The 24,720-nt window shown below is 38.7% G+C and overlaps 2 protein-coding genes across 4 annotated transcripts in view; both read right to left on the bottom strand.

The window, feature by feature from the left end:
* flnb (filamin B, beta (actin binding protein 278)) overlaps window positions 1–9,719 on the bottom strand; it is a 36,247-nt gene extending 26,528 nt beyond the window's left edge. For both annotated transcript variants that reach the window (XM_022677400.2, XM_022677401.2), the window contains exons 1-12: window positions 9,167–9,719; window positions 6,436–6,684; window positions 6,118–6,215; window positions 5,892–6,009; window positions 4,895–5,032; window positions 4,495–4,621; window positions 3,286–3,422; window positions 2,353–2,546; window positions 2,130–2,243; window positions 1,866–2,009; window positions 1,220–1,298; window positions 999–1,111 (exon numbers count right to left, since the gene is read on the bottom strand). In XM_022677400.2, coding sequence (XP_022533121.2) covers window positions 999–1,111; window positions 1,220–1,298; window positions 1,866–2,009; window positions 2,130–2,243; window positions 2,353–2,546; window positions 3,286–3,422; window positions 4,495–4,621; window positions 4,895–5,032; window positions 5,892–6,009; window positions 6,118–6,215; window positions 6,436–6,684; window positions 9,167–9,704 — 2,049 coding nt within the window. In that variant the 5' untranslated portion in view covers window positions 9,705–9,719. The remainder of the gene's footprint in view (window positions 1–998; window positions 1,112–1,219; window positions 1,299–1,865; window positions 2,010–2,129; window positions 2,244–2,352; window positions 2,547–3,285; window positions 3,423–4,494; window positions 4,622–4,894; window positions 5,033–5,891; window positions 6,010–6,117; window positions 6,216–6,435; window positions 6,685–9,166) is intronic.
* Window positions 9,720–13,189: 3,470 nt separating this feature from the next.
* On the bottom strand, window positions 13,190–23,396 carry slmapb (sarcolemma associated protein b). Of its 2 annotated transcripts, XM_022677402.2 has the most exons (10): window positions 23,024–23,396; window positions 22,044–22,103; window positions 20,297–20,422; window positions 19,482–19,556; window positions 18,356–18,661; window positions 16,777–16,972; window positions 15,815–15,986; window positions 14,984–15,118; window positions 14,532–14,619; window positions 13,190–14,085 (listed from the first exon to the last, which is right to left on the bottom strand). In XM_022677402.2, exons 2-9 carry the CDS (start codon window positions 22,093–22,095, stop codon window positions 14,536–14,538), a joined length of 1,146 nt encoding a protein of 381 aa, XP_022533123.1. In that variant the 5' UTR covers window positions 22,096–22,103; window positions 23,024–23,396; the 3' UTR covers window positions 13,190–14,085; window positions 14,532–14,535. The 2 variants fall into 2 exon arrangements, with proteins under 2 accessions (XP_022533123.1, XP_015461455.2); XM_015605969.3 differs by lacking the exon at window positions 14,532–14,619 and having other exon boundaries at window positions 23,024–23,389.
* Between the last annotated feature and the right edge of the window lie 1,324 nt (window positions 23,397–24,720).

The following is a 24,720-nucleotide window of genomic DNA, read 5'->3' as shown; positions in this document are numbered from 1 at the left end:
TTAATCAACATATAATATGAAAATGGCTGATCTCACATATTTGCAACCACCCCCTTTAAAAACAAAACTAAAACTTAATTGCAATGTCATGTTTCAATGTTACATAAAACTATTGTGTTTTATATGTTGGTCTTTCAAAAGTAATAGAGTAGTAAAACATAAAAAAAAAGTTTGAACATGTAATTTTTAATGAAAGACAAGTAAATTATCCTACTTTAACCATTACCTGTTAGAGGTAAGGAACACCATTGATAAAATTTAAGCAATGATAAAAATTAGCAATGGAGTTAGTAATGAAATATTCACACTACTTGTTAGGATTTCTTTTTGTGTCAGTCATCTTTTGGATAATTAAACATTCAAACGGGTCAAATTGATCCAGGAACACCATTGCTGTTTCTGACAAATAAACATAACAGAATTTGTTTTAACCGATTATTTTAAGCTTTTAAGCATTTAAGCTTGGCTGTTGATGTCTTAATGAAAATAATTAAAAAGAACAAGGAAACAAAAGGATAAAAAAAAAAACACAATGCAACTGAAAAACATACAAATTTGCTATGGCGCCGGCTGCTACACCAGGAGGTAAGCTATGCAGAGTCTATGTATATGTATGTCTATGTCATTATCAGTACAGTGATGGCGGCACATGAAGCTGAAGCTAGCTCTGTAAGATGTAACCAGTGTTTTTTAATAAGCTTCTTCCTTGTTTTAAATGTCAAGCAACGGGGTGTGGAGCTACTTTGAGCCTGGATAAAGGTGGAAAATGCGATTTATCAGGGCAAATTATGCCCAATGTCACGCAGTCTAAAGGGTGTTTAGACAAACTGTTAACATTTATGGATCTCAGAACGCTCTGGGAGAATAGAGGTGTGCTATTCATCAAGGGTAAGTACTTTTTATCATGTTTTACCACAACAAAAGTCCATTTTACACCGGAGTTCTCTTTTAAAATCTTTAAATATTATTTTTAGGGAGTATGTGTAGTATGAGAATACCTTTGCTGCATCTGTGGGTATGTCCAATGGGCTGACAACATTGATATCCAGCCTGCTCACACTTCCGTCCCTTACATTTGCTTTAATGTCGTGATCAGTTTCCATCTCTTCATCTGCGCACCACAGCCAAACAAACACACAAACACACAGCACCTCAGTAACATGAACATCACACTACAATTCATATAGTATCTTATTATTTGACTCAATATTTGACTCACCTGAACAGAATCTCCCTGATCCATGAGGTCTCCTCCGCCTCGCACTACATGGTTCAATTTTAACCTTGCCAGGTTTTACCTGAAACAGTGAATTAATTTACCCTGTATGAGCTTTATATTGAAGTGCTAGCATACTACTAAACATACTTTATTCCCCCAATGTGATATCAATAAGTCTGGAAACATTTTATAGCAGCAATATTCTGCAACAAATGATCTAATAAAACAACTTTCCACTTCTCTTTCAGCTGTGATTGCTACAGTATGTCATCAAGCGACAGTTTTAATGCCTCCTTGTGTAATGAAGTGGAATTTCAATATGGGGATGTATGCTAGAGAACAATGTAAATTATTAGAGAATAAATAAACCCATGTAGATGCAATAAATATGAAGAAAGCAGAGTCTTTTCTGTCTTTTGAGCCTTTTGACTAGATTTCCACAGCAAACTACAATAAATGATCCTTTTAATATAAAATATGCAGTACTATGCTTTTGTTCCCAAATTGGTTTTGGTTTTCATCGACAAAGCAGATAATTGCATTTTTTATGGTAGAAGATTCCAGCTACATTTTATCACATTCCACATACTATATATATTAGCATTATTATTATTATTATTGACACATATATCAGCATTATGCTCACTGTAAATGGGCTGCCAGGAACAGATACACCTCCCCAAGACACCACAATAGTGTGCTTGCAGATAGCAGTGGGGGTATAGGAGCAGTTGTAAATGCCATCCTCTTCACAAATCACATCCACCTTTACACAGCTTCCATCCACAGTCTATGCATAGACAAGAAATATAAGACACATATAAGAATAAAATATATTCCAAACAAAAAATAGATTAATTTTGCGATCTCCTAATTCCTTGACATGCAGCATCATCCAATCAAATGCTACCTGGATACAGATTCTGAGCAGTCCTTCACCAGCTTGAGTTGCATCCACGGTGAACTCTGTCTTATGGTTCACCAAGACCTTAGTTGGGGAAACTCCTGGACCATAAACTTTAACCTAGAATTTAAGAAGCAACATCTATTATAATATATTATAATATACAGTACAAAGCATGTATAGTATAATATAAGTAACATAATTTTGAAGAGAAACTAGAAACTGTTACCTTAGCTGGTCTGAAGCCTCTTTTCTTTGGTGCCACACATGCCATAAAAGGACTGTCCTCTATTTCCTCATCATCACACATCACATGTACAGCATACTCCCCTGCTTCACTAGGCCAGAATCTCACAAAGCATGAGCCATCATTTTGATCATCACACTCGATTTTAGCCTGCGATGGGCCTTCAATGGCAAAACCTATGGAGAGTAGGAGCAGAAAGAAAGTTACGTAATTATTAAAACTACTTTTAAAAGTATCCTTACACTAAAATCCACCTTTTCTGTTTGTCGCGCGACGGGAAGCCTCTGCTCTCCCTGTGGCATTGATAACAGTTCTTTTAGCCGCGGGCCGCCCACTTCGCAACCGAGCAACACTGAGAGTCTGACGTTAAGTGAAGTTTAAGGGTTAACTTTACCTAGCACTCAGTGCTATATCTTTAAAAACATTTTGTACTTTCAGTTTTTGAGCTGTAAAATTGACTGTAAGGCAGGTAGCATTTTCTGCTGTAGTGCTGTTAGCCAATCAGAGCCAATATGTTTGCGAGTATGAATATTTACGAGCAAGAGACGAAATCCTGTCTTTCTTCAGAGACCACTAATTTGGTAAACTAAAACAGGGCTACACAGAAACAAAGGAGCACTTTTTCCCACAAAAAACAGTTCATATGGCACTCATTGTTAGTAGAGACCACAACTTGACATTTTAAAATGAATTAAAAAACAATGGATTGAGACCTTTAAAAAAATATTTCTGATAAATTGTTAGGATTTGTCATTATATTAAATGGAGACAGGTCAAGCACTAGGACCAAGAGGAAAACAGCCACTCAAGCTGAAGCTTGTTTCAAACCAGCTCTGTCCTCCCACCAAATTTCCTCCAATGACCACAGAGCTGATAAGAAAACTTCTGAAATTCTGACTTCTGAAATCTTCTTACCTAGCATACCAGATTCAGCACCAGTGGCTTCAACCAGAAAAGAAGCAGCCATCCCCACAGTCCCTCCTTCCAGTCCAGGACCCCAAGCTCTAATTTTCTGTGGACCAGCTTTAGGCCCTACATGAACCTTAAAGGGACTGCAAAATAAAAATATGTTGAACTTTATTTCAGAATGGGCTGTAAAACCAAAACACTACATTAGGTTCCACTTATGACAGTCAAGAACAGAAAGCTGAGGCTGCAGTGGAAACAAGATTACCAATACTAGGGAGTTGGAATGGAATGGAAAATTGATCTAGCCTGGTCTGACCAAGATGTTACGGTCTGATGATGGCACTACTAGTATAAATCCATAGGCCAAATCTGCCTTTTGTCAACAGTCCAGGCTGTTGGAAATGATCCCCACAGCATTTCCCACCATAAACCACAAACCGCTTGAATGCCACAGCATATTTGAGTTTTGTTGCTGATGTTTCCTCCTATTTGGTCATGGTTACTTCCAGCATAATAAGGTGCCATGTCTGAACAAGTTCAGTCAGTAGCCTTTCAGGTAGGGGTGGACAATATGGCTCTAAAATAATATCACAAAATGTCAGTATTTTTGAGATATCAATATTCTTGCCAATTTGACAAAACACTGAAAAATATTTCATATATTTCAAGAACAAAAACATAATATGTAAAGGAATAAAGTTAAAGTATTATTAAGAATAAAGAATAGTTTTTAACAGTGAGTAAAAAAATCTGTATTTTGTTCATTTAACAGTAATTGCCAGTATTAATAGTAATTTACCAAGACTCTGACCAATACTTGTATAGCCTAATATTACTATTACAAAATGAGTAATAATGTAAAACATTAACTTCAATCTTTACATCAAAAAGCAAAACACATACAAAACAGACTGCTTTCAGGTCATGCCTACTGCTGCTGTCACAATATATGATTAAAGAGTATTTCAACTGTTATAAATCTGATAAAATTATTGTGAACGATACATAATGGCACAATTGTACCTCCAAGTCACTGGATTAAATCCAACAGAACACTATAGGGATGTGGAAGAACGTGTGATTCACAGCATGAAAGTGCTCCTGAACAATCTGCTACATTGCTGCTAAGGTTAAATGCCTTGCCCCCGTAGAAATCTCATCTTTCCGTGAGGTGAGTGAATGCAAGGAAGCAGCAGAAGATGAATGAAATCTGACCTCTTTGGGATGTGCTGGTTGGCCCAGGTGATGTCCACAGTGTAGTCCCCTTCATCACCAGGCATGTATTCAAAGCTAGAAATGCCTTCCAGCGCCTCCCTCTGCTTCACTGCTACTTCATTACCAGCTGTCAGAGATAGAGAGACACATCATCCATCTCGAGGGGCAGAGAGGAGACCCCATTTCTCTAGGTAATGATCCCACCTGCTCCCCTCTCTGATAATGTAGAGATCTTGCACCCGAGTCAATGCATGTACATCAGTTTCTGCTTATACTATGGGGAAGAGTTATGTGTGCTTGGAGTGTGAATAAGGGTAGTGACTGAGAAATGAACACACTGAACACTTCAGGGTACAGAGAGAACATATGCAGAGAGAGAGCACAGCTGCTGTTGACTCACTGGGCCCGATAATGTGAACAGCCAGGTTTCCAGGTCCAGCCTTGTGGGTGTCAACCTTAAAGTCAGCCACCTGATCTACTCGAAGGCCTCTGGCCTGCAGTCCTCGCCCAGTGGCACGACAGGCTTTCGGTTTAGGCACTGAAATCAGGACGAACATGGTAAAAATCTTAAACATTTTATGAGGCCTCAATATATTTTTTGTTTGTTAAATTTGTACCGCAATTTAGTTAAGCCAATTACCTAATTAACCCATCCCCATCCACTAAGGTCCAGTCCCATTTCACCCTAGCCCTTGGCCCTACCACTTACCCCACCCCGGTTTTGCGTGTGCACACCAAAGGTTAGGGGTTTCCCGATTCTTGTTAGGCTGGAGGGGTAGGCGGGAAGGGATAGGGCCTTGTTAGGCCTTTAAACAGATATTTTTTTTCAGATGCAGACTTCAAACCAAGGGGTATGAGAATCACTGGTAAGATGGCGGCACATGCAACCAAAGAAACCCACAAATTGAATTACTTGTGCTTGAAGGGTTGTGCCAATTGTTAGAGGGAGGAAACTCTTTACACTCAAAATGAAGGGGTAGGGGTAAGTGGTAGGGCCAAGGGGTGAAATGGGATTAGGCCTAAGAATCCCACTATCATTTGCAATGCTTCAGACACTAGGAGGGTGTGGACAAGCACATACCTCCTCCCATTCACGTGAAGTTAGCAACTGCCTTGTTTCAAACTCGCGTCAGTGTGGGAAAGGCAGCCAACGCGTTCAGTGGAAAGCACCAGATTCCCAGCCAACAGATAGTTAGTTGTACGGGCCAGCAACACATTGGGAGTGATGAGGGGATACAAATTGATCTACCCTTCCAGGAAGAGCATGGCCAATTGTGCTCTCCCTGGGTTCCAGTCTTACAGGACTTTCAATGTTACAGGACATTCATTGATAGATGACTCAATTATTGCTACAAACAACAGACAAAATGCAGACAATTCATTTAAATAAGTCTAACCAGTTTTTGGTTTGAGAGGAGCTCCGGGTTTCAGCCTGGCTTTGGGGAACAGGGAGAGGTAGGTCATCACTGACTGTTCGTCCACTCCTGGGTCAAGAATTTCCTCTGGAGCAATGACCTGGACACATAAGTAGTATATATGAAGATGGTGCAAGTATGCCAACAATTGACTTTAAAATAAAGCATATAGTATTACACTTGTACATTAAGAGTGAACAAACTGCACCTGTGGTACTCCCAGCCAGTCATCTGCCTGCTGCATGGCCTCCCTGGTGTTTGTCACTCTCTGGACTGTGTCCCAGCTCTCCCAGTCTGGACACAAGCCTAAACACATGTAAAGAATCACTTATGAGGACTGAGAAATTGCAAAACAATTTTATTAGGCTTATCTCAGTCACTGTAAAAAAAAACAAAAAGGAAAAAGTTGTTCCAACTGATTATTATTTTAATATTATAAAAGTTAAAACTTCTTACTTGCAACAAGGATACATTGTATTAAAACAATGATAGTAACGAATAGATATGTTTCAGATGGAACATTTACCTGGTGCTAGTCCATCTACAAGGGCTCCCAATGCTTTGCCATCCTGCCAGTCCTGGCTAAAGTTATTGATGGGCAGTTCAGGCACTTTGCTCTGGATCCATCCCAGAAGCCTCATTTCCGGGGTGAGTTTAGTGACAGTATCACTGGCATCATCTTCCCATACAGGGATGGAGATTGAATAATGTAGGATGAGAGTCCAGACCAGTCCCAGGATAAGCTTCAGATTTCCATCCACTATTGCCTTACTGTCTGTGGAACACCACAGTATGTACACAGCATTCTGTTATCAGACAGAACCTTAAACACCTCTTAAAACTTCACAGTTTCTTTGGATACAACAACAACAAAGTAATTTATGAAACAATTACTCAACAAAATGAAAGTCAATCCATCCAATTAGCATTCAATGCATAAACAATGGCATTGACATTTTCTAGCACTTTAATTCATGTTATCAGCCATTATTATTGTCAGTGCAAGGTCAGAACTTCTTATATTTCCAGAAAAATGTCTTGCGAAATAGGCCGCTGATGATGCAATCTTTTGAGCTTATTGTTTTCCCAAAGCTGTGAAATATGAGGCCCATGGATATTACTATGACACGTACCACTTAAACTCCCAAATCAGATGTAATGAAAAGCAACACAGTGTTCTTTTAAACAAAACCAAATTTAGTAAAGAATATAATGTGCTATTTTTTTTTACAGAGATAACAGCATGTTATCTCAATTTCTTTAGAATTTGAACCTTTTTGGCTTTTATTTAACAAACTAACTACTTCTAACCGCATTTCCTTTTCATCCACTCCCTTCCTCCTCTATCCCACTATTTCTATTCGACCTCCTTTAGGTCCTGTCTAAAATGTTTTTTACCATGAACTTCTATTAGTATATGTACATCATTATTACAAGTCGCTTTGGACAAAAGCATCAGCTTAATGCAATGGAAGGTAATGTAATAATAATCATTCTAAACCCAATGCATGGACACATTTATTGTATTTACATGCGAAAGGATTTTTACGTTTATAAGAGCAACAGTACTTGAGAGGGAGTGCTATAACATGTAATATTGTCACAGTTGTGCTGCAGTCGTTTATCAGATCATTACACGTTATAGCACAAACCCTGAGTGTATTATTGCGATGCTGCATCAGTGCTAGGTTACCTGTATGTAGCAGAGTAATACATTGGGAGCTTCAGTTACAGTGCATTACTGGCTGATAGTGGCACTCATAAAACACCTCTTAGACAATCACATTGCAGGGTCATGGCAAAATTTAGAAAATAAATTTTAAAGATAAGTGAATATTTATGACTAAAAAGTAAGCCTAACCAAAAACATTTAAGTAAGACTTTGGAAAATCAGTATTTTTGCTCCTGGGCTCCACCTACAGCCAAGGACTTTCAGCCTCCCTTAAAGGACATGCATTTCTGGACAAGCTGAGCAATACAGATCTGTCATGAAAGTAAAAGAACCATATGGGCTAAGCAGTGTTGCTCATTGCAGTGTTGTCCTTTCCGCTTATCCAAATAGTGAAGTTGGTGTGCCAAACCTCAAGTAGCAACAGAAGCATTTTTTTCCTATAAGTGAAACATAAAAATGATGTTTAAGGTGCTAGCTATATTTTAAGGTACAAACGTGACATAGTATAACAACTCAAAGCTACGCTTACCTAGCTATTAGTTAACAAGCTGGTGCTTTTGGAAGTGTTCCTCATTCGCATGCAGGCCTATCAGACCTATCTCCAAAAAGTTATAATTTTTAAACTAACTTGTTAAACTTGTGTCACAGCTGGAATGTATATATTAGCATTTTATTATTATTTTTTTTAGACATTTATTGTTTCTTACTTACTAACAGGTCAGTGTAAATTAAAGGAATACCTTTAGTCAGAACTCATAACCTAGCAGGTAGTACTTTTGGCTTTGTATATGCTTTGGTTAGCTTAGCTTAGCTTTCAAGCTAGCTAGCTATGTTTACCTCAGGAAAAAGTCTTGCACAGAAATGCATAGCAAGCAGCAATTAGCCTACATTTTTATAATCAGAAAGAGCAAAAATACAATAGTATGACAAACTTCTCTGTTATCTTAGTTTTAGAAAACTTATTCAAACCTTGCTCACAGTAAAAAAAAATAGCTGAGTTTGTCAGCTTGACATGAGCATAACTGCCATGCCAGTGTTTAGTGATTTAACACAATGTATTGGACAGATGTTTTAGTCTTTTCTTACTCATTTTAACACATTTAAAACAATATTGTGCAACAATAGTGGGGGAAAATGAAGTGTGTTCTAAATGATCAGAATTGTCTGGCCTCCTCCAGCACGATAATTCTCACTGACATATTGTCAAAATTGCCTAAAAATGCTTTGAGGATCATGAGAGAGAAAGTTTATGGCATTGTCTTGGATCTCAAATTCTTTCAATTCCTCAGAGCAAAATTTGATAAAGCATTTGTTGTACTATACAGACAATCCGGTCCACAAGGGCCAGTTTACAAGACTTAAAACATCTGCTGCTAACATCTCAGAACCAGATACTAGAGGACAATTAAGAAGCTCATAACCCAGTACAGACAATGTGCATAAGGAGTCTTATGTTTAGAATTAATGTTTGCCTGAGAAACTGGCTACACCTGTTAATTTAAATAAAAGCCTTCAGAAGTTACAGACTATAATTAATACCTGATAAATACAGAAGTCATTTAGTAATAAAATAAATATAACCCACCTATAGACACCAACTTGATCTTCTCATGATCCAAAAACTCCAGTGCCACTGAAACATTGTCCAGCTTGAGTTGCCTAAGCGTGGGTCTTGCATGGTACTTCCTGAACATCCTCTTGTGGCTTAGGACCTCCAATAAGCAGATGAGGTTCAGGCCATCACTCAGGTCAAACCGGAGGTCATTGATCTGCTTATCCATGCATCTCAGGTGTTCATTACACCAGCGTGTGAAGGTGTTCTTCTGTATCTTTTTCCAGGGTGCATCATCTGATAAATTTATCTGAGCTGCAGTCACACTGTTGATAAAGTCACTCATTTTTTCCAGTCTTTCTCTGTGCACAAATCTGTAATCTACTCCTATTAAAGAGCATTTATACCAGGACATGGGTGCAATATGAGCCTTCATGCAAACCTGCTGGAGAAAACCCTCCCACTTCTTTATCTCCAACCAATGGTCGAGCATGATCCTACAGTGCCTTTGGGGATGCATCTCGACATCTCGCTGAGGGGGGCAATTCTTCAGAACATGAAGTTTCGTCATTGTGCAAGAGCCCCCCTCCATCATGTTATGGGGCGAAATAACAAAAACAGGCAGTGCAATTACCTCAGTGTGTGGAGAATGTATTTACTCTGATGAGAGGTCAGCAACAGGATCTGTCTCCCAGAGGACTGAAACCAATCCCCCCACCTGCGGTCTGGTCCCCCTCATCCAATGCCTGACGTCATTGCTCCTTCTAACCCCATCACTGGTGACATTAGACTTCATTTATTCTGGCATAAACGGAGTGTATTATTACACAAGACCTTTTGATGGGCCCATGTCCTCATGTTTTCTGTGTGGAGAAGAATAGGTATGACTCATTTGGGTGGGCTCTCTTATGACACGGAAGCATGCCTTTCTACATGAGAAGCACTTGGAGTAAGACTGTTTTGTTTTATGGCCTTCAACGTGAGTAAACTTCAGTTTCTCTTTCCAAAAGGAGGTCACGGCCTAACAAATAGCTTCTTTGAAAGCACTTCTGGCATATATCACACCATTTCATCCTTGCTCTTAACACTGTACTGGCAGAGAGGTTTTCTGCATGTAAATTAAGACCAGGGAAAAAAAGCTGTTAATGGTGAATTACTGTTGGCAGCTGCAAAAGAAAGTATAAAAGGGTTCAAAACAAGTCCAAAAACAACATTGTAGCCTGCCTCAAGATTGCCCATGACCACCTTAACACTTCTGCAATGCTTCTGGGAAATCATTCTACAGACAGATTAAACAAAAGTGTGTACTATTTGCAAAGCACAGCACTATGTTTGAAAGAAATAAAACACTGCACACAATAAACCAAAACCTGGAATAGAACTGGATGCTGTGCAATCATTAAGGGTTCATTACATTTATAGACATATCTAAACTATTTTCCAGAGAAACACAAGGAGATATTTCAGAATTATCATCAAGTCAAATATTCTGATGCCATGGCATGACCTGGAGAGGGCCATCTACACAATACCAGAAATACTTAAGAACTAACAAACAAATGTACAAGGAGGCAGTTGAAAAAATTCCTCTTCAACACTGTTAATTTAATTTGTAATGCCTCTCAATTACAGTTGTGGTCAAAAGTTTACATACACTTGTAAAAAAACATAATGTTATGGCTGTCTTGAGTTTTCAATAAGTTCTACAACTCTTATTTTTCTGTGATAGAGTGATCGGAACACATACATGTTTGTCACAAAAAAACAGTCATAAAATTTGGTTCTTTCATAAATTTATTATGGGTCTGCTGAAAATGTCACCAAATCTGCTGGGTCAAAAATATACATACAGCAACAAAATTTGTCAATTTTGGTGATGTAGCGAGTTGTGTCAATCAAATTAGCTTCATGTCATGGCCTCTTCACTTCTTGTAAGTGATTCTGATTGACTACAGCTGTTGACTTCTCATGAGCCCATTTAAATAGGGCTCATTTGACCCAGTGATTAGACTCAGCTACAAAAGCTACAATGGGAAAGTCAAAGGAACTCAGTGTGGATCTGAAAAAGCGAATTATTGACTTGAACAAGTCAGGGAAGTCACTTGGAGCCATTTCAAAGCAGCTACAGGTCCCAAGAGCAACTGTGCAGACAATTATACGCAAGTATAAAGTGCATGGAACAGTTGTGTCACTGCCACGATCAGGAAGAAAACGCAAGCTATCACATGCTGCCGAGAGGAGATTGGTCAGGATGGTCAAGAGTCAACCAAGAATCACCAAGAAGCAGGTCTGCAAGGATTTGGAAGCTGATGGAACACAGGTGTCAGTCTCCACAGTCAAGCGTGTTTTACATCGCCATGGACTGAGAGGCTGCCGTGCAAGAAAGAAGCCCTTGCTCCAGAAAAGGCACCTTAAGACTCGGCTGAAGTTTGCTGCTGATCACATGGACAAAGATAAAACCTTCTGGAGGAAAGTTCTCTGGTCAGACGAAACAAAAATTGAGCTGTTTGGCCACAACACCCAGCAATATGTTTGGAGGAGAAAAGGTGAGGCCTTTAATCCCAGGAACACCATGCCTACTGTCAAGCATGGTGGTGGTAGTATTATGCTCTGGGGATGTTTTGCTGCCAGTGGAACTGGTTCTTTGCAGAAAGTAAATGGGATAATGAAGAAGGAGGATTACCTCCAAATTCTGCAGGAAAACTTAAAACCATCAGCCCGAAGGTTGGGTCTTGGGCGCAGTTGGGTGTTCCAACAAGACAATGACCCAAAACACACATCAAAAGTGGTAAAGGAATGGCTAAACCAGGCTAGAATTAAGGTTTTAGAATGGCCTTCCCAAAGTCCTGACTTAAACCCCATTGAGAACATGTGGACAGTGCTAAAGAAACGGGTTCATGCAAGAAAACCATCACATTTAGCTGAACTGCACCAATTCTGTCAAGAAGAGTGGTCAAACATTCGACCTGAAGCTTGCCAGGAGCTTGTGGATGGCTACCAAAAGCGCCTAGTTGCCGTGAAAATGGCCAAGGGACATGTAACCAAATACTAATGTTGCTGTATGTATATTTTTGACCCAGCAGATTTGGTGACATTTTCAGCAGACCCATAATAAATTTATGAAAGAACCAAATTTTATGACTGTTTTTTGTGACAAACATGTATGTGTTCCGATCACTCTATCACAGAAAAATAAGAGTTGTAGAACTTATTGAAAACTCAAGACAGCCATAACATTATGTTTTTTTACAAGTGTATGTAAACTTTTGACCACAACTGTATGTATCAAATAACATCAAATGTATTAAAATGTTTTGATTACCAACATTTTTTCAACACAGAGCCCATTCAAGCATTCAGGTTTGATTTCTCCTCATTCGTCTGATTGGTTGCTGAACATTACGGCCAAATTAGGTGTAGGCAATCAGGATAGGCCAGCGTTTCTCAATCCTGGTACAGGTGGCACCCTGATCTGCACATTTATTGCTTACCCTTCTTCCACCACACCTGATTCAGAATATAAACTCTGCAATGCACCAGAGGCAGATAGATCTTTTAATCCTGAATGACAGCATGCATTAACTACAGCAAACCATTAGCAAAGTCAAGGATGCAAGAGGCTTTATGGCTGAAAGACAATCTGCTGATTTTGAAATTATTGCCTGAAGAGGCATTCAAGATTGTATACAGTCTGTGTACACCCAAGTGATGGGTTTAAATGTAGGTATAAGTATAAATGCATATATACTTAACACCTATTAGCACGCTCTTGTCCCACCATGTCCTTCCAAAAAAAAAAAAAAAACATATTCCACAGACTACTGTCCAGTACAACCATTAAACTCAAAGAATAGCAAATGTTGGATCTTTTATTTTGGCTTCTTAAAGCTTGAATTCCAAAGCATAAAAAACAGCACTACTTAATTTAGATTCATTGCAGAAAGTCAGAACAGCTGGAACTGGTCAAATCTGGCTTCTCTTAGGTTAAATCAAAAGCATGTTTCCCCATTACACAAAGCACACAGGTAACAATAACTCAGTGTCACGCAACAGCAGTTTGTTTTTATTATGTTTTTATTTGGTTTTATATTTCTTTAGTTCATTTTTTCAGTAAATCTCTGTACAAGTAGCATACAAATTAGTGACTCTGGTAAGGGTCTCTTCGAGACAAGTTAGTGCTCTTAAATTTAAATGACTTGTGCAATAGTTATTGTCAATATTTTAAAGCCACAGAACAATAAGGTACAGTGCATAGACATTAACAATTTATCACTTATATTGTATATATTGATAAATTAGGGCTGAGGTCGTAATTGGCAACTACACAGACACTACATTAAAAATGTAGCAGGCACCCACATATTTGGAGTATGACATTAAACATGAGGAAATGGGTCAAATGTATTATTGCTTTCACTCGGGTGAACTGATAAAATAAGCAGAGTAGTCATGGAATTGTTGGAACAAGGTGAAAGGAAAGAAAAACAAAACATTAGTGAATGGGTAGACTTAGGTGCAAACAGCTGTTCGGTAAGGCAAATTACTACAGTACATATTTATTTGGCCAAACAAACCAAATACTAAGATCACCTATTTGCAGGAAGGGGAAAAAAGCAGTCTCACCAAAACATCAAAACCCTAGAATGACAGAGTTTCTGCTTTCGCCTAAACGCTGCAGCAGCTTGGGATATGATGTGGACCTGATAGCCTACATAAATTACTCTAAGGCCATTAGCCTTTAATAATACAGTTACAAGTTGAACAAATTCACACTTAGGGCACCTCTTAAATCAAGAGGGCAAAACATCAGTTTATTATTGAAAATGTGTGTGCATTTGTGTGCGTGTTTACTGGTTTTTCGTGCCAGGTGCTCAAGCTGTAGTCTTTGCAAGCGCATAGGCTGTCACAGCAACCGTGATGACGGCGACAGGCACCCACCTGATCCATCTTTCCTGAAACAGCAAAGAAGACACACAGATGACAATGCAGTCAGCATTATCCCTCCTGTCACAGCATGTTAGAGACATACAGACATACAGGCATAGTGACAGGGGGGTGTCAGGTACAAAGGGGACGCCAACGGCAAAGCAGACACAGTAGAAACACAAGGAAAGCTGGAATGGTTAGGAGATATGAGCTAGATGAAGCATCCTACGAGTCAAGAGTTTGTCAGACACATTTTGTTAAAACGACAAGGGGTAAAACAGACTGATGCCTGCTGAATATGAGGAGTACCTGGAAGAAGAGGACAAGGAGCGTTTTAAGAATGATCTGCCAATGTGTCTTGGCTTAGGCGAATGCAGGACAGTTTTTTTGTTTGTTTGTTTTGCATAGGCCAAGGATGGCGGACGTAAAAGCAGAGAAATTAGGAGCGAGGGGATGTAAGCACTGTGTGTACCTTTCTACCACAATGGGCCGAAGCACCAATACAGCAAAGCCAGGACAAGGCCGATGACTACGGCTAGGATGGGCGGCAATAAAGACAGCTAAAGAAGGGAAGGGATATTACAAAACAAACAAAAAAAAGAAAAAGAAAAACAAAACAAACAAACAAAACAAATCAACCGAGGAAGACTGGTTTTATGCAACTTGATATGACAAAGATGTGAAAGCTGAGAGGGTTTTACTCAGAAGGAGAGTGAACTAGTCTACACTGATTAAAGACACAACACACACACATTGTTAAATGATATGGACTACACTGTAAAAGTAAGAGAAAGTAAGTTCCAGCTCCTGTAATGAGATTCAAATTAAACTATAATAAAACAGAACTGTACTCTTGTCAAATAACACCATTAATACTGTCAACCTCCTGTGTGATGTGCTGAGAATTAATGAGGTAAAACCCACTTGGTTGCCTTTTTCTTGCAGACCCTTCAGGCTGGCTTGGCACTGCTTCAGCTCCAGGCCGAGGGAGTGCTTCTCCTGCTCTAACTGCTCACACCTCTCCTTCAGACTTAACAGCTCAGCCTGGGTCTCTTCATACTGGAAACATAGAGAAGGAGACAGTCAATATAGCAGATAGAAAGTGTGAAATAGAAAGTAAAATAAAAAGCCATTTGCAGTTTTGATCATTTCAACTATTGTTGTAAAGAAAGCACAGCCGCATTTAATATCAGTTAATACAGCATTATTTATATACATTTAAAAAAAAAATACTAGCTAGCACAAGGCAGAAAAGTGAAAATACTATTAAATCTAAACTGTGGAAAACAGTGATTAAAAAGGGTATTTCAAATAAATAATTATCTTATGAGCTGACAGAGTTTTCCGCCTTCTCTAGGTGGGCCACTGCTCATCCTGCCCAGCAACAGCCATATAAAAAGATTACATATGGCTGTAAAGAGGATTCTGCTTAAAGTTCTGCTTGCTTTGACGGCACTCACTGTGCCCTAGATCATCTAAAGTTTCTTACTGAATCCTATATCTGTAGTAGATGGAAACATGAATTAATTAGCCGTAATTATGCATAACTTTTGCCAAATGTTTGAAGAAGAAGAAGAAAAAAAAAAAAAAAAAAAAAAAAAAAACACAGGCTAATGACTTATTTGAACAAATTGATTGAATGCATGACAGACAACATCTGGTAGTTTTTCTGCCCCCTCATTGGATTGACCAGCCATGGAGTAGTTGGACAGCTTTGGCGTTGGTGTTATTTTTGATACTTTCAAATGTTCTCACCTCTTTCTGCAGCTCTTTGGTCCTGCTGCTGCTCTGTTCCAGCTGGTTGTTTAGCTGGCTGGTTTCTCTCAGGTGCTCGTCCTGCAGAGCACTCAGCCGTGATTGCAGGTCAGTCTGTGTCTTCTCCTGGACCTGCACCGTGTTGTTGAGGCCCGCACGCTGCTTCTCACAGCTGCAGGCAATCAGAAAGCAGCCAGAACCAAATTAGACACAAGCATTACATCATCACTGCATCAGTGTGCTGACTTGATTATTAAGTTCTCCTCTCAGGAATTCATAGTGTTTCTGTCATCTATAATAATGGTTTCATTATGTTTTAAAGTCTAGAGCTTAGAATGGACATTGCAACATTACAAGAAAAAGGATTATTATTATTATACAACTATACAACATAATACTGATCAAAACATTACATATATTCAGGCAATGCAGCAAATATCTGCAGTAATCGAATTGCATTAATTAACTGTAATATAACGTTTACTGTTTAACTGTCGTTTTTCCCTGCTGAAAAATACAAGATGATTTACAACTAAAATTGCACTGCTGAGGTACCCAAATTAATAAAATAAATATTATTAGAATAATATTGTCATAATATATTGTGCTTTGTTTGTATGCCTACTAGGACAGGTCTAGCAAATGTATAGCCTAAAAATACATTTAGACAAATATATATATATATATTCAGCACTCAAAAACAATATGGATATTCATTGCCACAATTTTTCTTTATCATTTCTATTGCTCCATTTATCATGACAGCTTTATTTAATGTATACAGTACAACTGCCAGCTTTAAAAAATTGGGATACTACTTGGTTTATCAACTTAATTTGTAAGCAAGCTTTATGAGCTTCTGAGTTTACAAGGACCATCTAAACACACCATAAAGCACTGCATTTCTTAACCAATGAGGTGTTTAATTACTCGATGTTGCATATGCTGGTGTTTAGGCAGACCTTTCCAGTTCCTTCTCCAGCTGCTGCAGTTTCCTCTGGAGCTGGTCCTTCTCAGTGCGCAGGGTGCTGCATTCGCTCTGCAGGCTGTTAGTCTCCTTCTGCTGCTGCACAGCCAGCTGCTCTTTCTCTGACTTGAGGGATGCACACTCCCTCTGCAGGCTCTTGCACTCCCGCTGTACCTTCTCCAGCTCACTCGCTGCATTGTACACACACAGACATACAGAAAAGCACACACGTTACTACATATCCCAGCCACTACACATACAGCCTTACAAGGGGGAATACACTCAAGCAAGACCACAGACAGACAGACAGACAGACTCAGTTATGTAACTGCTGCAGTCATGAGAGAAATATGAGTCATTGTCTTTATGAGCGTCACATTCATACAAATATTGTTGTATGTGCTGTTTGATGATCTCACTGCTTCCCTTGTCATTTCTCTCACTTTCTTACTGTATTTCATTCACAGCTTTGCTTATTATACAAGCAGTAATTTTGGTGTGGAATGTAATGGGTGTGGAAGACACATAAGCAAGCCTTACTTTTGTGTTAATGGGACAGAAATCAATACAGTCAATCAATAACGGCTGTTAATCAACCCTGCAACCCCAGGAGTATTGCTACTGTTCTGCTCGCTACAGGGGCCTAAGGCTTTTCAATATATGTATAGAACGTATGAATGTTTATGTTACAATTGTGTCTCGATTGAGTACTTTTATTTATACATGAAGAGTAAGGAGTGCTTTAATACATCTGGCTTTCTGGAATATTTATGTTTCTATTTTCAGTGTAAGCATCCAAAATGTTAAAAAAATAAAAAGATAGCCTGGAGATAATATGAATATGCAAGCTCTTCTCTAGCTTTTCTCAATTTAGAGAAATAAGAGCACAATGTTCAAGGCATATTCACGCCTGGACTTTTCAGTCTGTTTAAGTCAAAAACTGATTTGTTTTTACCCTTGGTTTGATTTGTTTGGGCAGGTGTGAATACAGACTAAGACAACCACATGGATACCCGTGAGAGGTGGTGATCTCAGTCTGGTCCCAAACAAATTCTGAAGCAATTAGTTTATGGAAAGAACATGATCCAACCTTAATCCAACCCAACTTTTAGGTGTGCTCCACAAGTTTGAGCCAAAAAGGTCTTCCAAAGTTGTATACTGCAAAGTAATTACTACAGCTTTGAACAAATGCCTTCTCTGCTGTTGCTCTGTATTGAACTGGACTGATCTAGCCCAGAACACATGACCTTCTACCTGCATGTGCTTTCTTGTTCACACCTCAACAGCAATCATTAGCTCCAATTTTCTGACCTATGAAGCTAAATGCAAAAATAGAAAACTGGGCATAAAATTATTACAGATACATTTTTCCATTTACTACAATGAAAATGAAATAGATTTTCATCCAAGGTTTTAATTTTTGCCTTTTACAATAAAAAAATAAGTCCTGTTTTTCTGATTTTATAATTTGGACTCCTGTAACAGAATTTTGCAAAAATGGAAAAATATTTTCCTGAAATTCTGATTGTCAAGGACACGTAAGAGGATATCTACATGTGTGGCTAAGAAAGTACCTTGTTGTTTAGCAGCTTTGTCTCTCTGCTGGTTCTGTTGCTGGTGACTGGCTTGCAGGCTGTCAATCTCCCGCTCGTACTTATTTGAAGCCAACTGCCATTTCTCCAGCTCAGTGGTCAGTGTTGCCAGGTTGCCCTTAAGGGCGCTGACCTCGTGATCCCTCTCAGCTGCAGTCTTCTCCATGGAGCGGCGCAACACCTGCATTTCTTCTTGAGCTGCATGCACCTCCTGCCGCATGCCGAAGATGGTACTGTCCTTCTGATCCTTCATTTTTCCCATATCATCCTGCAGCTTCTGAAGCTGAGCTTTACAAAACACAATAGATATGAACAATGAATCCATGTATACACCAGCCAAATGCTGTCTGTAAAATCTGTCTGTAGTTGCAAGAAAAATAGTACAGATTAGTAGACTAGAAAAATGTGGTCTAATAACTGCTTCACAATTATTCAGGCACATCTCAAACTATAAGAATACCACAGAATTATTCAGTAACTGCATGCAAAAATAAATTAATTATACAGATTTACTAATAAGAGCAATCCCAAAGAACCCGAAAGTCAGTATCTTAGAAAATTAGATTACTATATACGATCAATTGATACTTCTGGCGCTGTTGGCAGGTGGCAAGTGCTGCAGGAAAATAAAATTCTTTATAAACCTTGTCAGCCGGGAAAGCCTAAAGTTTCTTGGTAGATGGCAGTATGGACATCTATGGATTTGATATAACACATAACCAACACCAGTAGATGACATGTCTCCCCAAACAATCTTTAACCATCATTTTGCATTTCATTTGGAAATCAAGTTGCCAGAATCTGGAGAAATAGGGGAGAGCTGCTTGAGATGTAGTGTGAAGTTTCCACAATTAGTGATGGTTTGAGTTCCCTCTGCTGATAAGCATTTTAGAGATTCAGATTTGATGGGTTTCTATTGAGCGTATGGAGTAAAGACCCACAGTCTTCTGGTAAATGCAAAACGTTTTAGCATAAATGCACACATCTATGCACTTAACTTAAAATCTCATTTGGTTTTGGGTTTGATATGTTGCATCAGGGTCTGGATATCTTCCAAAGGGTTTACATACTGTAACTTGCAACTGTATAATTCCCTTCTCACACTTACTCTGAAGGATCTTCATCTGCTTGGCTGACTCCTCAGCCTGCTGCTTGCTAGCCTTCTTTTCCTCCTCAAGAAGTCCTATAATGTGTAGCACAGACCATTAGAGACACATGCTGAACATAATGGAGCTATCTAATCTGATACATAATGATCTGAAGCACTTAGGTAGGACAATCTAATTGTAGAACTGTACTGAAAAGTCTGCTAAATCAGCTCCCATTCTCTATTAAGTACCTAATGTGCAACATTATACAATTTAGAAGCACTTGTCAAAATATTGTGCAATAAGAGCTTTGAAGACCAATTTCTATGGCCAATGGATTAAACAAACAGAGCCATAATCTGTCCAAGAACTGAGTATGTATTTTGTATTACTGGAAACGTTGCATTTTATTTTTAGATTATGTTTTGAATTATGTTTTATCCTTTTACACTGCTCAGCCATAGCATTAGCATCACTACCAGGTGAAGAAGAAAACATTTAAATAATGTTTATATACAGTGTCAACTTTAAAAAGGTGAGATATATTTGGCAGCAAGTAAAAAGTACCTTAAATTATGTAGCAGGTCTTATAGGTTGCATAGGTTTTATATGGTAAGCTATGGCTTGTACCAAAAATGCTCCAATAAAGGACATCTTGTAAAAATAGTAAATAATAGCCAGGTGCTGGTAATGTTATGGCTTATCACTGTATATGTGCACCAACTAACCAAAGAAAATTATTTTTACATGTAAATTTCAGTATTGGGTCAGTAAGACGATTCCGATTGTTGCCTGTGTCAAAAACCTTCAAGTAAATTTCATGTCTAAACTGTACCTTGGAGCTCTACACATTTCTGCTTTCCTGCAGTAGCCTGATCATGAGCTTCCTTCAGCTCCTGGTTGAGGTGCTGGATGACCTTTTCTGACTCACTGGCCTCCATGGAGCTCCGACTCAGCTCATCTGGAGAGACATACACAACAAAAGAAAAACAATCCCACCTGGAAATGTCTCAAATAGACTTTTAATGGATAAACCAAATCTTAGAAAACAGAACACAAACACAGATTTTTCTCTAACTGAAAGAAATTTAATTTGGCCTTAGGTTAGCTGGCAAAACTTTCTGTCCTCCTTTGCGAAATGCCCCCTGGCCGTCATAGACATGGACTTAAACCATCATTTCTATCCTGAAACATTACCTGGCAATTCTGCTCTCCTCCAGAGTTCGCACTCAGACTGGCCACAGGTTAAATTTAGAGCAGAATGAAGTGCAAGATAATTTCCCCTGAGGTAGGTGGGTAAATGTGTCTTTTCCATAAATTAATAACTTGACCCAGAATAGATTTACCCTAAAAATATTAGCCGCCAGCTCATTTGCAAAACTAGGACCCTTGTCGCCATGATGGATAGATCGAAATGCAGTCAAATGTAGCTTGTGCCTTAACAGTGCAGCAAACTGCAACAGCGATCTAACCACTCTATGAGCCCATTTCTAAATAAAACATCTCTATGAAGGTTCTTACAGAAGCTTGCTGGCTTCTGTTAGGATGCTTCTATACTAAGAAGAACAGAATTCTCCTCCTAAAAATTGGGTTGCAAAGAACCAGGCCATCCTATTGAGTGCACTGAGTGCTCCAAAAAGATATGACCTCATCTTGCAAACTCAAGGCAGGCACATTTAGGAGTGAGCTCCATAAATGGTGATTTCAGGGAGCTTATCAATGGCTGCAGATGCAGGAATTCAGGAAAACAATGCTGCACATATCCTGCATGAGTCAGCTGTAACAGACAAGCTGAACACACCGTCCATGCCAAACATGCCCTTCAGACATTGCAGGGAGGGTGATAGAGGGAGGACATTAAGGATTCATGAATTCCTGGGTTGTATAAGTCTCATGCTCATTGGTGCCACTCTGGATCAGGCACACGACCTCTCTGCAGAGCAGTGAGGACACAAGAGAAACGCTCTGGCCTATATTAGCTGTGCAACTGTACGCATGTGCGTGACAGACAGAAATTGGCAAAGAGACAGGAAAGATGGACAGATTGACAGGCAGATAAAAAGGGATTGAAAGACAATGACAGGCTTATTTTTCCTTCTCCAAGGCTATTCATATATTTGCACCAAAGATAATCCAATCCTGTGGAGAAACAGAGAGCTGCATTTATCTCTACAAAGCTGCACTGCAGGCTAATATTATGTTACATCCATACATCTGCTCAAAATGACACTTGTTTACAAGAGACAATTCCAATATCACATGAAAGTGAAATAAACAGACTTATAAACATGCCATATAAACAGAAAAGAGCCCTGACCACTCACTGCACTTTTTTGCTTCTCAAATTCATTGCTACACACTTCAGGGTACAACAGTCATGTCTTTACCAGGTTGAGCTCATGTACTACATTATATAGGCAAACAAGCTCTTTAGACCAAGCAATGCACTGATAGACAATTTCATGTTGTGAAGTAGTTAGTTAGTAGATATATAATCTAGTTTATCTACAAAGTTGCAGGGAGTAGAAAAGGTAAACATGATTTTAACTAGTAAATAAATAACAGTAAGTCAATTCAGTTACCTTTTATTAGTGACACTTTATTTGGGGGATCCTTTAGCTGTTGACCCTCCATGTTCTTTTCTGTAACACAGTATATAAAGTGTATGATGTACATTCAAGCAAGGTAACTGAGTTTCTCTTAAAAACAGTTTTTGCTGGTTTTGGACGGTCTATGTGACTCAAAAACACAACATTCAAAAACATGTTTGGTCATGTTAAATTACCCAAAGAGCACGGTCAAGTTTATATTTACAACAGAATATAGTCCCAAAAAGGTTCAATCTTAGCCAGATTGACCATCTTAAATTAGCCCTGCTCTAATTATTTTTGCAGGGCCTTCTTATTTATACACTTCAAGTTAACTAAACAACGGTGGTAGCAAGATAACTAGATACCCTAACTAACTAATATAGGTTAGTAAAACCGTTTGTCAAGTTTAATTTGTGAATTAGTCAGCCAGGTTAGCAAGTTAGTTAGCTAAATCAGCTTGCGCTGCACATACTTTTATTATACCTAACTAGCTAGCTAGCTAACTAGCTTAACAAGCTTAGTAAGCTAGTTATTATTTTTTTAACCATACAGGCATTTTTTTTTTATTAACATAGATAACGCATCAATTTTAAACCCAACCCCCAACCAACAACCACACATCAAATGAAAGAAGACAAAACGAACAAATAACGTTATTAATAAAAAACAAAATATAAAAAAATAATAAGCTCACTTTACAGTCTCTTGAATTAGTTAGCTTAGCTAAGCTAGTCAACTAACGTTAGCTGCTACTTTGGCTAAGCTAAACTAACCGTCACTGGCTCAAATGTTTAAATAATAACGACACAAACAGCAACTAGCTAGTTTAATCCGTGACGACTAATATTAAAATATGATAATTCTCCTCAAAACGACAAATGACTAAATATATAACCTGCCCTGCAAATGTATTCATTACTAAATACCATTCGCACATTACAACACCGATAGTAATCAGCCCTGAAGCTCACCTGAAGCGGTGGTGCCGTTAGCCGATGCTGAGGAGAAGCAGCAGCGTTTAGGGTCTCCTAACCCAGCAATCACACATTCGCGTCCCTGAGATGCTGGACGATTCCATCTGTGAGCAGGAGGGGGGGCAGCGAGCGCTAGTGTGATATTCCTGAAGCACAGTGTTTGTTTTAGACTCAGAGATAGGACTTATATTTAGAAGAATGACCCTAAAATAAGAGGTGCACGGTGGGTAGTTTTTTTAAGGTGTGTGTGAAGGGTTAGCTGTACGCTTCATCTCACTGCCCCCCGAAAACGCTTGTTTTTTTAGAAAGGTCTCGCTTGGCCCACATGGTCACGCATCCGAGGCGAGGAGGCAGCAGAGGGAGGCTGCAGCTGCATGCCAGCACAGTCAGGCCCTTTGTTTCACTGCCCAGGGCGCCACTGATGTACTCGAGTGGGCTCCATTTTGCAAGGTTGTCGCTTATATATGTTTGTGTCTCATGATCATTCTGTGTCTTGAGGGGTGGGTGTCATCCCCACGGACACACCACTTAATTCAAAATTGATTATTCAATGGTGATTTATTAATGCTCTACAAGGGATACAAAAAATATGGCACAATTAAAAACAACAAAAACAAAAGAAAGGTCAGTGTAACGTTTAGCAATTTAATTTGAATAGAAATAGAAAATTAGGTATAAAACAATTATTACTTTTCAATTCAATATTGACATATATTTTTACCATATCCCCCACATTTAAAGTGATTTAATAAGTTATCACACAGGCTGTTACAGTGAATCTCTTAAATCAGAAATTATATGGGACTATGCTGTCACAGTTTTGTTCTTTACTGCTTGGAAAGCATTCAGTGATGTTAATTCAATAATAATTTTAAAAGTATAAGGGCCAGAATAATGACAACTTTATACAAGCAATATATATATGTTTTTGCCAAAAATAAAGATAGCAATATTGTTTTCAGCTCCTACTCTTTGTGAACAATTCAACCAAATGTAGCAGGAGTGCAAACTTTTTAGCAGTGATAAAACTGATTAGAAATGAAAACTGTGGGAGTTCAAATTCTGGTCAATTAATATTCACTGTTATTTTAATACTAATCGATCATTTCTGTCATACCCTTCACCTCTGCTTCCTGTGGGCACGGCTTTTGTTCCTTTCAATATTGCCCGTTTATCAACAATGCCATTTTTAATTAATACATTTTTATACTCGATTTATACTCGATTTATATTATCGTCTATTAATTGTTTAAGCCCTAGAAGAAACATTTAAACAGATGGAACCAAAGCACTTCGTTCAAAGCGTAATCAAAGCTCAGGCTCTCTAAGCTTTCATATAAAGGTTCATATAAACATGGATTGAGCTTTTCGTGGTGGTGGTTTATGTAATCCAGGCTTTTTCTTACAGTTCATTTCAGGTATCTGCCGGAAATCAGGAGGTCATTTCTGTACACATATCTTTCATTATATAAGGATTCAGAAGGATTCAGCTTGTTGCTCCACTGAAAGCTACATATCAAGTAGTCTGTGGTGGTGAAGGGGAGAGCAGTTGGGGGAAACCTAACACTTTTGAGGTTTTGCTCAGCAGTGAAATGTGTCTACACTTTATTGGCCCATTTTTATTTCTGTATGCTAAAAAAAGGTTACATCTGCATCATAATATCTACACCATATATATTAATTCTATAATGCTA

This window comes from Astyanax mexicanus, chromosome 13 (assembly GCF_023375975.1).
Source record: "Astyanax mexicanus isolate ESR-SI-001 chromosome 13, AstMex3_surface, whole genome shotgun sequence".
Lineage (NCBI taxonomy): Eukaryota > Metazoa > Chordata > Actinopteri > Characiformes > Acestrorhamphidae > Astyanax > Astyanax mexicanus.
This window is presented reverse-complemented; position numbering and strand designations above follow the sequence as displayed.

Coding starts and splice junctions, on each gene's coding strand:
- slmapb (XM_022677402.2), bottom strand. CDS start 22,095: ATGGAGGGTCAACAGCTAAAGGATCCCCCAAATAAAGTGTCACTAATA. Junction 19,557..20,296: donor GAAATGTGTAGAGCTCCAAG/GTACAGTTTAGA, acceptor TACACATTATAG/GACTTCTTGAGGAGGAAAAG. Junction 14,620..14,983: donor TGCAAGAAAAAGGCAACCAA/GTGGGTTTTACC, acceptor TCCCTTCTTTAG/CTGTCTTTATTGCCGCCCAT.